The sequence below is a fragment of the Muntiacus reevesi genome, chromosome 22 (genome assembly GCF_963930625.1).
Source record: "Muntiacus reevesi chromosome 22, mMunRee1.1, whole genome shotgun sequence".
NCBI classification, from domain to species: Eukaryota; Metazoa; Chordata; class Mammalia; order Artiodactyla; family Cervidae; genus Muntiacus; species Muntiacus reevesi.
Genome location: NC_089270.1, coordinates 23,063,829 through 23,080,472, shown reverse-complemented (window position 1 = coordinate 23,080,472; position 16,644 = coordinate 23,063,829). Strand labels below are relative to the sequence as shown.

The 16,644-nt window shown below is 42.4% G+C and overlaps 1 protein-coding gene and 1 pseudogene across 1 annotated transcript in view; one reads left to right on the top strand and one right to left on the bottom strand.

The window, feature by feature from the left end:
• Window positions 1-16,644, top strand: part of FRAS1 (Fraser extracellular matrix complex subunit 1) — a 506,878-nt gene that overhangs the window by 264,112 nt on the left and 226,122 nt on the right. Inside the window, exons 16-18 of the mRNA XM_065913973.1 lie at window positions 7,719-7,859; window positions 9,932-10,072; window positions 11,593-11,769. Of these exons, the coding sequence (XP_065770045.1) occupies window positions 7,719-7,859; window positions 9,932-10,072; window positions 11,593-11,769 (459 nt within the window). The remainder of the gene's footprint in view (window positions 1-7,718; window positions 7,860-9,931; window positions 10,073-11,592; window positions 11,770-16,644) is intronic.
• Window positions 1,541-2,589, bottom strand: LOC136152926 (heterogeneous nuclear ribonucleoprotein H3-like; annotated as a pseudogene).

The following is a 16,644-nucleotide window of genomic DNA, read 5'->3' as shown; positions in this document are numbered from 1 at the left end:
TTGATTTTATGGGGTTCTTTGCACCTTATGATACTAACTCTGTCAGCCTTAAATATGCAAACATTTCTCCATTTTGTTGCTTTTTAACCTTTAATGTGGTGCCCTTCACTGAACAAAAATATGTAATTCGTTATTTTTTAATTTAATATTTTGCTTTTGAAATTTTAAGATAAAGATCTACCCTGCTCAAGTTCACAAAGAAATTGTACTACAATTAATAGAAGAAATTCTATTAATTCCAGTTTAAATTTTATGTAGGCTGATCCATCTAGAGTGATCCATCTCACTTCTGTGAGATGCAGTTTGATTTTTCTCCATTTCATGATCCAGTTTTCCCAGCATTCAATCTAACTTTCTCCTTGATCTTTATTGAATATTAAATTTTCATATGCACATAGGTCTGTCTCTGAGGTATTTCATAGTCTAAATTTCTATTCCTATACCACTGTCATGTTGTTTTGTTTTATTCCTTAATTTCTATTGCTTTGCAATATGTCTCAATGTCTGATTGGGCAAATTATCCCTTTCTTTCCTTTTTACTTATCTCCCACCTTGATATTTATTACATTAATAACATTTCTAGCAAAACCAAGTAGCAAGTTTAATAACTAAATTCACATCAATAGGTTTTATTTTGATCCATTAGCCAGTTTGGAAAAAAGCCATATTGATTAAAGGGATTAAAAGTCAAAAGTACCTTTTTCTTTGCTTCATATAATTATTTTTTAATGCAATGGCTATAAAACTCCAAACACCAAATGCAAAATCCAATAGTAAGGCTCTCAAGACATGCATTTTTGTCTTACATTTTTTAAAGTAGACAAAATGGCTCAGCTGGTAAAGAATCCACCTGCAAGTGGGAGACCTGGGTTCCATCCCTGGGTTGGGAAGATCCCCTGGAGAAGGGAAAGGCTACTCATTCCAGTATTCTGGCCTGGAGAATTCCAAGGACTGTATAGTCCATGGGGTCGCAGAGTCGGAAATGACTGAGTGACTTTTGATTTAATTTTTCACTTCTTGTAGTGCTAATAGCAAAATACATCAACCTTAATCTTATGAAAGCAGCACATCCTTAGGAGCAGCTAGTATATAAGAAGTATTAGCATCAGTGATTTGAATGTAAAAATTTATTTTTTAAGTCAAAGTATGCAACAGATGGCTTCCCAGGTGGTACCGGTGGTAAAGAACCCACCTGCCAATGCAGGAGACATAGGAGATCACTAGTTTGATCTCTGGGTTGGGAAGATCCTTTGCAGGTGGGCATGGTAACCTACTCTAGTAGTCTTGCCTGGAGAATCCCATGGACAGGGAGTCTGGTGGGATATAGTCTGTAGGGTCGCAAAGAGTCAGACACTACTGAAGGGACTTAGCACACATGCACACATGCAGCAATAAAATCTACAGAAAACAAGTTTTCCCATCACAATCTGTTGCTTTACTAAGTAGTATTTTGAAAACACATTCCTTCAGTCATTATAAAATTCTTAAAATACAAAAGAAAGGAAATCTGTAAGAAAGTCTAGTAGACCCAGAAGCTGTTGGTAGGACTTTTATATCTGTGGTTATGCTTTTAGTACATCCTACACCATCCACTTCCACTCATGCCACCTTGCCCATAGTAACCACGACTGCCTCCACCACTCAGGCCATAACCACTCAAGCCATCAGGAGAACTGTATCCTCCACTGTAATTGTTCCCCATTCCCATCCTTACAGCTGACCCATGGGCTCCTTGATTATCCATTCCATCTCTGCCGTAACCTCCCATTCCTGAGCCACCTTCCAGGAGTTCGATTCAAGAAGAGTTCAATGGATTGATGTTGCATGTTTTTCTTCTCTTTGGACATGGCCGCTACTGCATCTTCATGTGTCACAAACTCTACATCTTCTTCTCCTGTTGCCTGCCATCAGCTCCGATATCAATATGCACTTGGATTGAATTTAGCAATGAGAAGAAATTAGCAATGTCATCTTCAGTTTCTTGAAAAGGTGGTCCTCTCATATGTACAAAATGACTACCATGAAAACCTGAACTTGCATCACCAACTCCACCATAGCCATGTCCTCCCATACCTCTTCCATCTCTCATACTGTCATCAAAGCCATTATTTCCATAGCCATAATCCCTGTGGCCACCAAAGTCATCAAAACCTCCATTATCACCATCATACCCATCATCTTCTCATCGAATTCTGTCATACGTGCTTCCATGCCCAGATCCATAATAATTTCCTCTTCCTTCTATTGGTCTATTGTATGGTCCTAGTTGCTGGCCCAGCAGGCTTCTTGGTGGATCTTAAAATCCTTTGATTTCCTTCCTGCTACTTCTGAAGTTCTCAATATCCCTGTGCCTCATTCTTTCCATGTGTTTCCCCAGTGCATTGTCTGCTCTCTCCTTTGAAGCAAAGGCATGAAGGCCTCCCCTGAGCTCCTCCCGTGGTAGTCCATTGTCAGCGTTATCCCATTTGGCACGATTTCCAACCCTTGAAAGAACCATTTCCTCTTTGCCACAATCAGATGGCAGTCCACGAAGTTGTACTGTCCATCACTAGTGTCATTTGTGCCATTATGTTTTACAAGCCAATCCATCTCAATTCTGTTCGATTTAAATGCCCCTTTTACTTCAAATGCCCTGTTGGGTCACAGTAGTGCTGACTCCGGTGCTAATGGGGTCTAGTTGTGAGGAGGGAGACGTTGCCCACCTCATGTTCTGCTCCCACAATGGTTCTTCCAACTGTCTCCAGCAGTGGCAACAACCCCCTTTTCACTTTTATGAAGTATTCATGAACTTTAGAGTATGGTTATTGAATTGCTATCAAATTTCATCTAGAGGTTTTATTAATATTGAAGTTTAGACTGGTTTGGAGAGAAATGACATTGTCCTAGTAATTTTATTCAAATTTACAGTTTTTACTCCAAGTATTACTTTAGGTGTATCCTAAAACATTTGGTCTGTAATGATTTTATTATTGGGCAATTCTGATTTTTAAAAAAGTTCTTTATTTCTGGGAAAATCTATTTAGTTTGTAGATTATTCGGTTTTGTTGAGATGTCCACTCTAGAATTAGAAGCTTCAGAACTTTTTGGAAGGTGGGAGTGAAGAAGAGTTTTTAGATACATTTTTTTGGTTCCTTGCTCCAGTTATGAGTAGAGAACCTGACTTTCTCTTTCTCTGATATGAAGCCTTGTTCATTATTGAAGATCTTGCCTTACATGTTTGCCTTGAGAGAGACTGAATCATCTAGGGAGCAAGGTGGAACTTTCAGTTCAGTTCAGTTCAGTTTAGTTGCTCAGTCGTGTCTGACTCTTTGCAACCCCATGGACGCCAGGCTTCCCTGTCCATCACCAACTCCTGGAGTTCACCCAAACTCATGTCCAATGAGTTGGTGATGCCATCCAACCATCTCATCCTCTGTTGTCCCCTTCTCCTCCTGCCTTCAGTCTTTCCGAGCATCAGGGTCTTTTCAAATGAGTCAGCTCTTTCCATCAGGTGGCCAAAATGTTGGAGTTTCAACTTCATAATCAGTCCTTCCAATGAATATTCAGGACTGATCTCCTTTAGGATGGACTGGTTGGATCTCCTTGCAGTCCAAGGGACTCTCAAGAGTCTTTCTCCAACATGACAGTTCAAAAGCATCAATCCTTCATCCCTCAGCTTTCTTTATAGTCCAACTCTTACATCCATACATGACTACTGGAAAAACCATAGCCTTGACTAGATGGATCTTTGTTGGCAAAGTAATGTCTCTACTTCTTAATATGCTATCTAGGTTGGTCATAACTTTCCTTCCAAGGAGTAAGCATCTTTTAATTTCATGGCTACAGTCACCATCTGCAGTGATTTTGGAGCCCCCCAAAATAGTCAGCCACTGTTTCCCCATCTATTTGCCATGAAATGATGGGACCAGATGCCATGATCTTAGTCTTCTGAATGTTGAGCTTTAAGCCAACTTTTTCACTCTCCTCTTTTACATTCATCAAGAGGCTCTTTAGTTCCTCTTCACTTTCTGCCATAAGGCTGGTGTCATCTGTATATCTGAGGTTATTGATATTTCTCCCGGCAATCTTGATTCCAGCTTGTGCTTCTTCCAGCACAGCGTTTTTCATGATGTATTCTGCATAAAGTTAAATAAGCAGGGTGACAATATACAGCCTTGACGTACTCCTTTTCCTATTTGGAACCAGTGTGTTGTTCCATGTCCAGTTCTAACTGTTGCTTCCTGACCTGCACACAGATTTCTCAAGAGGCAGGTCAAGTGGTCTGGTATTCCCATCTCTTGAAGAATTTTCCACAGTTTGTTGTGATCCACACAGTGAAAGGCTTTGTCATAGTAAATAAAGCAGAAATAGATATTTTTCTGGAACTCTCTTGCTTTTTCAGTGATCCAGCGGATGTTGGCAATTTGATCTCTGGTTCCTCTGGCTTTTTTAAAACCAGCTTGAACATCTGGAAGTTCATGGTTCACATATTACTGAAGCCTGACTTGCAAAATTTTGAGCATCACTTTACTAGCGTGTGAAATGAGTGCAATTGTGTGGTAGTTTGAGCATTCTTTGGCATTGCCTTTCTGAGGGATTGGAATGAAACTGACCTTGTCCAGTCCTGTGGCCACTGCTCAGTTTTCCAAATTTACTGGCATATTGAGTGCAGCACTTTTACAGCATCATCTTTTAGGATTTGAAATAGCTCAACTGGGATTCCATCACCTCCACTACCTTTGTTCGTAGTGATGCTTCCCAAAGCCCTCTTGACTTCACATTCTAGGAACTCTGGCTCTAGGTGAGTGATCACACCATCGTGATTATTTGGGTCATGAAGATCTATTTTGTACAGTTCTTCTGTGTATTCTTGCCACCTCTTCTTAATTTCTTCTTCTTCTGTTAGGTCCATACCATTTCTGTCCTTTAATGACCTCATCTTTGCATGAAATGTTCCCTTGGTATCTCTAATTTTCTTGAAGAGATCTCTAGTCTTTCCCTTTCTATTATTTTCCTCTATTTCTTTGCACTGATCACTGGGGAAGGCTTTCTTATATCTCCTTGCTATTCTTTGGAACTCTGCATTCAAATGGGTATATCTTTCCTTTTATCCTTTATTTGACTCAATCAATTGCCATAGTTTTCTTCAAGTTCTTTAAATGCTTTTCAGGAAGTTAGGATGGTGTAGGTGGATTAAGAGAACAGACAGAATAAATCTCTCAGTAGTTCTCTATTCCTGAATCATTGGTTCTCTGATTGTGAGAAGTTTGTTTGACTTGTTTTTAAAGAAATTAGCTATGAGTGTGGAGTAGGTTGAGTCATAGATTTACCTGCGACTGCATTTACCCTCAACTTTGTTTGCTGTTCAGCAAAGGAGGACTTTGTTCTATTCAAGGCTAATCTCTTCATCTGTACTTTTGAATATATCTCCCTTCTTTCTCCTAGATATGCTTTCAGCAATTATTCAAACTCTTCTCTTTTTAAAAACCTCTCCTGGGGTCTGTATTTGCCTTGGGCTTTTAGAGTGCTGGAGAAACAATACATCTTCTTACACATGTTTGCGTGCTAAGTTGCTTCAGTCATGTCCAATTCTGTCCTGTCTGTGAACTGTAGCCCTCCAGGCAAGAATACTGGAGTGGCTAGCGGTACCCTTCTCCAGGGGATCTTTCCCACCCAAGGATCGAACCTGTGTCTCTTAAGTCTTCTGCATTGGCAGGTGGATTCTTTACCACTAGTGCTACCTGCTGCTGCTGCTGCTGCTAAGTCGCTTCAGTCGTGTCCGACTCTGTGCAACCCCATAGACGGCAGTCCACCAGGCTCCTCTGTCCTTGGGATTCTCCAGGCAAGAATGCTGGAGTGGGTTGCCATTTCCTTCTTCAATGCATGCGTGCATGCTAAGTTACTTCAGTCGTGTCCAACCCTGTGCGACCCCATGGACAGCAGCCTAGCAGGCTCCTCTGTCCACGGGATTCTCTTGGTAAGAACACTGGAGTGGGTTGCCATTTCCTTCTCCAAGTGCCACATGGGGAATGCCTTTACTGAATAAATCAACTCGTTTCTGATTTCAACAACCACACCTGTATATGATGACCCCCAGGGCCCTCCTCTGAGTCTCAGAACTGTCAGTCAGGCTGTTTACTGGCCTGCACATGTCCCAGATGAACCCCCACACCTACTCTTTTTTTTGTTCCTCAAGTAGCATCACTCATGCCCTATACCAGACCCCTGGCAGCCATCTGAGACACTTCCACCTATACAACTCTTAAATCTCTCAACCTCAGTCACGGACTTGATGCAGCTCCCAGTCATCTTGTTCTCCGAGCATTTCCACAATTTGCCAACTTGATCCCCAACTCTCCTCCTCACCCCTCCAAACTCCACACCCCCCCCACCCAGCTGAAGCCAAAGTGATCCTGCTTGAACACAAACATAGCCATGTTTTTACTATGTGAAAAATTGTAGTGAGTGGGACAGTGTTAGTCACTCAGTCATGCCCGCCTCTTTGTGACCCCATTGATAGTAGCCTACCAGGCCTCTCTGTCCATGGTATTCTCTAGGCAAGAATACTAGGGTGGGTTGTCATTTCCTCCTCCAGGGGATCTTCCCAACCCAGTCAAACCCAATCTGCATTGCAGGCAGATTCTTACCTTCTGAGCCACCAAGGAAACCCAAAAACTGTGTAGAGAGAGGCTCCTGAAATCTTTCATAAGATGAGCATCTAGACTATGGGATCTGGTAGACTTCTGTAATCTGGCCCTTCCCACTTTTCTAGCTGAAAAAACAGAACTGCTGTTTCCCAGCCTTTCTCTAAGCAAACTTCAGGAGATGGTGAAGGACAGGAAAGCCTGGTGTGCTGCAGTTCATGGCTTTCCCAGGTTCTAGGCCTGTACTTGTTTCACTGCTTCAGCTGAGAGTATATTCCCATCAGCACGCAGTTGGCGTGCTCTGATATCTAAGACAGTGCTCAAGCGTCATTTCTTCCACGAATCCTTTCCTCACGTTTCATACTTCTTACCCCACACACATTTTGCTGAAATTTTTATGATGCTTATACAGACCAATCTGAGCAATACATTTAGTATTCCTAATATTGCATGTGTTTATTTCCCTCTAGTAGACTTAACAAGCCCCTCAAAGCTGAGACCAGGTTGATTTGGATTTTGTGTCTCTACTACCTGGCACAGTACTTGACACAGAGTTTAAGAAATGTGTTCAGGGCTCACTGGATGAATAAGTGAACGAGTAGATCCTAGAAGATTGTGTGAAGCTCAGCAATTTCACCCGAAGTTTTATAGCATGGCCTTGCTTAGTAGAACTCTGAATTCTCTCTCCAGCTAGGGTTGTCAGATGAAATATAGAATGAACTATTTTGGACAAACTTAAACTAAAAAATTATTTTTTATTTATCTGGACATTCAAATTTAACTGAGCATCTGGTATTTTATTTGTTAAATCTGGGAACCCTACTGCCAAAGCTGTTTTGACTTTAAATCCCATATTAAATTGGACACACTGGTAGGTGAACCTCAGAATATTTGTTATGCTTAGTTCAGTGAATACTTATTGAGTTCTCCTTCCACTGTGAATACAGAAAAGTTTGAATCAAGGAAACAGACCTCAGCTGAGCAGCCAGAAATGTGATTACTATGTTGATGCCACTGTGGACGTTGAAAGAACAGACTTCCTGAGCTCGCTTTGTTCAGTATTGATTTTCTCTGATGGGTTTTCTTCCCCTTTAGCTTGTGATCAATCCTGTAAGAATTGTGGCCCCAGTAGCCCCAGATGTCTTACCTGTGTGGAGAAGACTGTGTTGCATGATGGGAAATGCATTTCTGAATGCCCTGGTGGGTACTATGCTGATGCCACTGGGAGATGTAAAGGTAAGTTACAGGGGTAATTGTTATCATCGTCCTCCTCATCATCAAAAAAGTAATTAGCACATGTTTGATTACACTCAGTGCTGCATGCTGCTCACTTGGAAGTTTGTATGCGTGGTAAATAAATGGCAAGTTAAAAGGAAAATGTATCTGGTATGAGGGTGGGAAATATGGGTGGATGCTGGGGGACTAATGTGATTAAATAAGGGGCTTACACATACCAATCATCATTAGAGATCACGGGATCATTTTGAAATGCCAAGAAAACCTCCAAAATCTTCACACAGTCCTTGTGTACTTGTCAACCATTACTCACTCAGGCTGTAGGTAGGAGAGAACCATTCTTTAGATGGCATTTGTAAACACGTATATTGGCAACTACAGCACACCAGGAAAATAAAAAAGCAAACCAAGTTTGATAGCTTGTAAAGCTTAAGTGTGTATTTATTGAAAATTTGGTTTTATGTGCTATTTATATAGTATTTTTTTTCAGACTTATACATCTTAAACCAGGAAGCATTCCCATTTGAGATGGGAACTTACTGCTGCCTCAGATACCCTGATTGCCCTTCTTCTCTGAAACAAATGTGCATATTCTTACTTCCACTTCTAGTGTCTGTTTGGGCAGGACATTTAGACCCGTCATACTGCCTTGTCTCATCAACCTCCTGTTTTTTTGTCAGCCTCTTTACTCATCTACTCTTTATCTCTTGTCCTCAGTATTCTGTCCCCAGCGATCTCCTCCTGTCTCTTCCACACTCCCCTCTTCCAGCTCCTGACCGTGGCGCTCCAGAACCTTCTTCCAGGGTTCACTCCTATTCCTTAGAACAGCATGGTGCCAGCTGCCTCTTGGAGCCAGAGTGTTCCATTGTTACTAGCCAGGACCAAAGCAGGAGAGAGGCATGCCTGACACTGCCATATATAGTGGTCAAATTCTTTTACATAATTATTGCTTAGACTCCCAACCTCTCACCATGCATATGTCAAGGAAACTAGGCCTGGAGACACCCAGTCTTGGCTAAGGACATAAGCCAGGGAACAGGCCCTTCAAAAATACCAGGGGTCCCAACACCCAGATCCATGAACTTTCTCCTTTTCCCTATTCACCTGGGGAGTCTTAGGTTCAGATAGATCTAGGGCTAAATTCCAGCTCTGCTACTAACTAGCTTTGTGATCTTGGGTAAGTTTTTAAACTTTCCATGATCTTGATTTTCTCATCTGTAAAATGAGGTTAATACTACCTACTGCATTAACATTGCTATGAAGATTAGAAGTGGCAATATATATATAAAACACAATACAAAGACTAAACAAAGGATTTGTGTTGAGTTACTCAGTCGTGGCAACTCTGCAACTTTGTAGCCTGCCAGGCTCCTCTGTCCATGGAGTTTTTCAGGCAAGAATCCTGGAGTGGGTTGCTACTTCCTCTTCCAGGGGCTCTTCCTGACCCAGGGATTGAACCCAGGTCTCTTGCATCTCCTGCATTGCATCCCCTTAACCCCTGTGCCACCTGGGAAGCCCAAATAAAGGGTAGCTAATAAATAATATAACGTGGATGAAAGATGGGAAAAGTTGCAGTGTGAGCAGTGCTGGTAACATAACCACCTCCGAACACATATGCCCCTTGATTTGGTGCAACACGTGAGGGGGATTGAGAATAGAAAAGAGGGCTTCTTAGCACATGAAGAGATCCAACCAGTCCATCCTAAAGGAAATCAGCCCTCAATGTTCATTGAAAGGACTGATGTTGAAGTGAAACTTCAATACTTTGGCCACCTGATGCAAAGAACTGACTCATTTGATAAAGACCTTGATGCTGGGAAAGATTGAAGGCAGGAGGAGAAGGGGACGACAGAGGATGAGATGGGTTGGATGGCATCACCAACTCAATGGACATGAGTTTGTGTCAACTCTGGGAGTTGGTGATGGACAGGGAGGCTTGGTGTGCTGCAGTCCGTGGGGTCGCGAAGAGTCAGACATGACTGAAAGACTGAACTGGACTAGCATATGAGGGGCCCAGCCAAGAAGTGGACGCTCTAGTTATCTCAGTCCCACCGTGTTCCTTTCTTCCGCAGTTTGTCACAACTCATGTGCTAGCTGCTCAGGACCCACGGCCTCTCACTGCACCACCTGCGTCCACCCCCAGGCCCTGCGCCAAGGCCACTGTCTGCCCAGCTGTGGAGAGGGCTTCTACCCTGACCACGGTGTCTGCAAAGGTATTGTTGGTGTCATTATCACCATTTATTTATTTATTTGCTATGCTGGGACTTTGTTGCTGCATTCAGGCTTCTCGAGTTGAGCTTGCAGGCTCAGTAGTTGTGGCAAATGGACCTAGTTGCCCCAGGGCGTAAGGAATCTTAGTTCCAGAACCAGGGATTTAACTCCCATCCTTTGCATTGGAAAGTGGATTTTTAACCCGTGGATTACCAGAGAAGTCCCTTATCATCATTCCTGATAGACTTTCCCATCACAAGGACATAGAGATAAGTTATTTTGTGGGGCAGCTCTTCCTCTGGTGTATCCCATGTGGTTATGCCTGCATTATAAGGTTTTTGGTTTTTTTTTTTTTTTCGTTATCAAAGGGAGAATCTGAAAAATCACATTTGAATATTTGTCGTAACACTCAATGGGCCACCATCTTTCTGGCCATCCTTGAGGGGAATGTCGTTCCCTTTCCTGTGCATTAAAATGAACCCAGCTCTTCTTTTCTCTCTTTTCAATCCTCTGAGCATTACTAATGTTTTTCTTAGTCTTTATTTTGTTTTTCCCTGAAGAACTTTTTGTTAATGATACTGCTAAGCAAACTGAGACTTACCAGCAATGCCTCTGGGCTGAGTAAAATGGAAAATCTTCCATAGCTATTTGCTGAAAAGGCTCTCGGCTCATAGGGAGGGCAATCTCCTTTGAGTCTTTTGAAACTGGAACATTGGGAGCAAACATTTTAATTAAGCGAACTTAATTTATGTTTATTTATACATAGGGCACCTTGGAAAAGTTGTGAAGGATAGTTACAAGGGGGAAAAAAACATATTTAAAACAGGGCAGCTGCTCCAAATATCCCGGAAAAGACAATTTAGAGAATCTTTGAAAAGACGGGAGCAACCATTATATCAGACTGTGGGCAGGAGAGATTTTGAGTACTCTGGCTCTGATTCTCACCAGCAGTCAAAGTAAACCAGAAACCATGATGGATTGTCATATTTGTTGCTGCTCTAAAGGGGCCTCTTCCTTGTCTAGAAAAGCAGCCTTTCCTTACATAAATTCTAACAGAAATTTGTTGCCTGGACCCCTCTGTAGTGGGTGATGGATGCTGTAATGGACAGTGACACAACTACCATTTTTGCACATAATAGAGTAACAACCTTTATAGGAATGCTTCTTAAAAATCTTCCATTAAAAACTGAGATTATAACATTATAGAGTCATCCACTGTATGTGACTCTCTGGAGAAACAAGCCAATATTGTCCAGTTTGTTTTTTTCTCCCCTCCGTGATCTAGCCTGGCAGCTCTTCCAGGACCTGAGAGACGTGGCTAGTTAGCATCACCCTCATTTGGCCTCTCACAGATATTGTTATTATCCCTCTGGGCTTTGTGGAGAATGCTGGAAAAACAGTTATCTGCAAGGTTGTATCTGGTGAACTTTTCTGAGTGAATCAAACTTCCTTAGGGACTCCCCTTGGTTGCGATGCTTATCTGATCCTTGGATTGATTCCTGCGTTTTGTTCCTCTTGGCAGTCTGTCATTCCTCTTGCTTGACTTGCGTGGGTCCAGCACATTCCCACTGCACCCAGTGTAGGAAGCCAGAGGACGGGCTGCAGTTTCAGCCGATGTCGGGTGCAAACATCACCTCGGGCGAGTGTCTGTCCCCTTGCAGAGCCCAGTTTTACTTGGAGAACACTGGACTGTGTGAAGGTGAGTAAGCCTGATTGGAGGAAATATTTAGGTAGCTTCCAGGCTTACCTCTTGAGGGGTTCTGTGAGGTGGGACCCAAGCCAAAAGTTCTTTGTTTTCCCGCCACAATAGTTTCTGAGTGTTTCCGGGTGGAAGACCGACATGTAAGAGAATGACCCCACTGACATCCCCCTTCCTTTGGTGAATAACAGGTGATCTTAAAGAGTTAGTTCCTTTTACTCCACTAGCCCCAGAGTCACACTCTCAGAAATTCCAGGTGGGGATTCTTTCAGAGACAGTATGAGTAGCTGAGACAGACACGGAGCACATTGTAGATTTCTATTTGTTTTAATTTGCTATTCTGCATATAAATTGATCTCTTCAGGGCAAAATCTGGACTTCTGTCACAATTTAGAAGTGATTCCTGCCCTGGTTTTGGTGTAGTGCCTACAGAGAATTGATGCCATTCCGACTGGTGTGACTCAGAGCTGGGTCATCTCTAAGTGGTTGAAGACGAGATAAAGGGGTGCATGCATGTGTGGTTGTTCAGTTGTGTCGGATGCTTTGTTTCCCCATGAATCGTAGCCCACGAGACTCCCGTGTCCATGGGATTTCCCAGACAAGAATACTCGACTGGATAGTCATTCTCTTTTTCCAGAGAATCTTCCCAACCAAGGGATTGAACCCAGGTATCCTACATTGCAGGTAGATTTTTTACCATTTGAGCCATCAGGGAAGCCCCAATTTCTTAGGAGGTAGGGGAGGCCCCTCTCTGCTCCTGTAAGAACCTTCCTTGCTATTGGATGAATTTTTTGACTCTTGGGCTACTTGGGGAAAAATCCACTATTTATATCTTTCATTATGAACATATGTTCATTAAGGGGAATTTTTGAATGCAGAAAAAAGTAGAAAAATAATCTCTCCACCATCTACCTGCCTAAACCCAATTGCCTTTCATTTTGCTATAATATGTCTGAGTCGTTTTTTTTCCCCTGTGCATAGCTTTGAATTTTTATTTTTGCACCGTAATTGTAAGCATACTGCAGATTCAGTGATGTATTTGACAAGCCCACTTATTAAAATGGCTTCACTCTTACACTGGAATATATACTCACATGGAAACGCTGGATTTCAAGGTTAGGTTAAAAGGTTTTGGACATGGTGAGTGATATGGCATAGTAGAAAGTATGTGGAATTGGAATACAGAGACCCCAAGCCAGATACTTAAGCTCTCAGAGCCTTCGCATCTGCAGTATTAGAATAGGGATAATTGATTTGCACACACGCTTTTTGCCAGGATCAAAGGAGATGCAGAGTGTGAAAGTGCTTGGTAACTTGTAAAGCCCTCATGATCACTTGGTATAAATCTCAGTCCATGTGGTCAGGTATTCGGGGACGTTATAAGGGTCACCCCCTGATCGCTGGGATGCACCAGCTACAGCGTGTTTACATGGTGTCTAAAATTGGAGGAGAGCCTCTACTCCCCAAAACACTGGTTTCCACCCGTGTAGGCATTGTGCAAGCTTCCCATGGTCCCTTAAACTCTTGCAACTCTGTTTCCACAACCACTTACAAAATATGGGTATATTTGCTGCTACGAGCTCCAAAGCCTCTCTTTCTGTTTTGCAAATAAGGTCATTTATACTGTTTTTCTAGATTCAGCATACAGACACCAAGAGGTAAAGGCGGGAGTGGGATGAATGGGGAGATTGCGCTTGACATGCATATACTGTTGCTACTCTGTTTAAAATAGAAACCTGATGAGAGTCTCCTGTGTAGCTCAGGGAACGCCTTGCATGCTCTATGGGGAAATGAATGGGAAGGAAATACAAAAAGAAGGGACATATGTATATGTACAGCTGATTCGTTTTGCTATGCTGTAGAAACCATCAGAACATTCTAAAGCAACTATTTTATTATTGTTGTTTAGCCGCTGAGTTGTGTCTGACTTTTTGTGACCCTGTGGACTGTAGCCCGCCAGTTTCCTCTGTCTATGGGGTTTCCCAGGCAAGAATACTGGAGTGGGTTGCCATTTCCTTCTCCAGGAGATCTTCCCAGACCAGGGATCGAGTCTACAGCTCTTGCATTGGCAAGTAAGTGAAGTAAATAGAGAAGAAACTTGCCTAGGCTGTTCACCATGATTAGTCTCTTTCTACAATTTTGATCACTTCATTGAAAAAGAAAATTAGGGAATTTAGAGAGGGATCAGAAGAGATAAACAAAACTGATGACCATTTTAAAAGATAAATTGTCAATAAAAATGAGAGTAACCAGGGCTTCTCAGGTGACACCATGGTAAAGAATCTGCCTGCCAATGCAGGAGACACATGAGGTGCAGGTTCGATCACTAGGTCTGGAAGATCCCCTGCAGGAGGAAATGGCAGCCTACTCCAGTATTCTTTCCTGGAAAATCCCATGGATAGAGGAGCCTGGCTGGCTACAGTCCATGGAATCATGAAGAGCAGTGCACGATGGAGCACAAATGCAGGCAACCAGGGTTATTCAGCCCGAAAATAATATTCTTGTTAATTTGGTGCACAACTTTGATGCAGACACTGTTAGAAGCACCTTACTTGTTCTGTTTTTTTGCTTGGTCCTGATACCAGCCTTTTGGGGTCAGTAGGACAACTACTTTAGAGGAGAAACGGGCAGGAGGAAATTAAGGCTGTAACTTGCTCAGTATCAGGTAGCCAGCGCCAAGTAGAGTCCATTGGGAACCTGAGTCAGCCAGACTCCAGTATCTATGCTATTCACCAAGAAGCCGTTCTAATATGGTCCCTGAAGGGGCAAAGGCACAGAATTACAGTATTGCAGGGTTGAGACAACCTCAGATTAAGAAAACATCCTTGGCCGAGGGTCATGTTCTTGGAATCCCTTTATACAGACACCTTTTACAAAGGATTAGAATCTAATCCCTCTGGAATGGTTTAATTGTGGTCCCATGTGAAAGGACTGGATTGACCTCTAGAGGCCCGGATAGCCTTGTGACTTTATACTAATTCACACGGTACTGTGAAATATCACACATAGAGCTCTCTATTCACATTTATTATGAAATCCTGAGCCCTCTCTGCTCAAGGTAGATTGTTGTGCTCAATATAGTAGTGATGCGGATGGGGGAGAAAGAGGTTAATTGAGTTGCCCAAGATTCCATTGGGAGACTGATTGCAGCCACCAATTGTTTCCAAGCTTACTTGAGTATAGTGTATTGATTGATGTGTTTCCTGTCACTCATCCGGTATCTCTGGCAACCTTTCCTCCTTCCCACAATCTGTTCCTTTTTCGATTCTGCCGAAGCCTTGTCTCTGAACTCGGGCCTGGGAGCCCTGTGAGATTGCTTTGGGTGCTCCTTCTCACACACCCACAATACACCCTCTCCTCTGTAAGGAACATTTTAATAGGTTGGAGTTCTTGAGTGCGTGCCATTGAGAGTTGATTTTACAGACCTTTTCATCTCAAGTGCTTTGCTGTAAAGAAACAGAAAACAACTGCTTTCTGGAACTCTCCCTCTACCTTTCTCTGAGACTGCAGCATAGAGTGATTAGAATATTACTGCAGTTAATGAAAGCGAGAGGCAGATGCATTAGAGGGAGAAGCAATTTACTTAGAGCCCGAATATTGTCAGGAGTTGTTATAAAAGTTTCTGCTCTGAGATACCTGACAAACCCAGGAATTATCTATTGGAGGATGAGACAGATTTACTCAGGATATTTGACTAAGATCCAAGTCTGTGATAGAAGGATGAAAAACATATAATTAACAAGGAGTGACCAAAGAGAAAAATTTTTTTATTAACTGGAGGACAGTCTGTTTTTTACACTGGGAAAGACCCTGATGTTGGGAAAGATTGAAGGCAGGAGGAGAAGGGGACAACAGAGGATGAGTTGGTGATGGACAGGGAAGCCTGATGTGCTGCAGTCCATGGGGTTGCAAAGAGTCAGACACGACTAAGCAACTGAACTAAACTGAGTCCGTTTTTATTCATTCATTCTACAAATGTTTTTTGAGTGTTCCCTGGGTGCCAGGTATTGTCTAAGCACTTGGGGTGCTCTCATCAATGAATCAGATGAAATTCCTGCTCTCACGGAATTTATATTGAGAGAAACAGAAAATAAAAAATAAATAGCAGCAGCAGCAATGAAGTCCACAGTATACCCTTGGTTGGTACTATGAAACCTATAGCAAGGTATGGGGAAGACAGAGCGGGTGCTCTGAGATAGACTTCAAAACAGACGCACTTTGGTGAAATGAGGATGGAGACCTGAATATATTTGTCCTGCATTTTTGGCTCACAGAAACGAACTTGGGTACTATACCAGATAGACCTTTGACTTTACACTTCTTTCACACACAGCCTCCATGTTTTCAGTGTGGCTGGAATTTCTGGTTCAAAATAAAATCTGTTACCAATTTTTGAAGATAGTTTGGAGGCATTTTTTAATAGTCCACCAAAATTTTACATGTCTATTAAATATAAAGGACTTCCCACGTGGCACTAGTGGTAAAGAATCTGCCTGCCAGTGCAGGAGACGTGAGATGCAGATTCCATCCCTGAGTCCTAAAGATCCCCTGGAGAGAGATATGGCAACCCACTCCAGTATTCTTGCCTAGAAAATCCCATGGACAGAGGAGCCTGGTGGGCTACAGTCCATGGGATTGCACAGAGTCAGACGTGACTGAGTGACTGAGCCCAGTTAAATATTAATTGAGTATTAGGTACAGAAAGGGTTTTATTGATTTTATCCACAGTTCATCTCACCTGTTTAACTGATTGTTCCCTAGCATTGATGGATTCTAGTTTCTAAAACAAGCAAAAACCCCAAGAAACACCTGTCAGCACCTTTGCACAAATAAAACAACTTCATAAAACCCCAACCTTCTAAAACAAAATCAAAA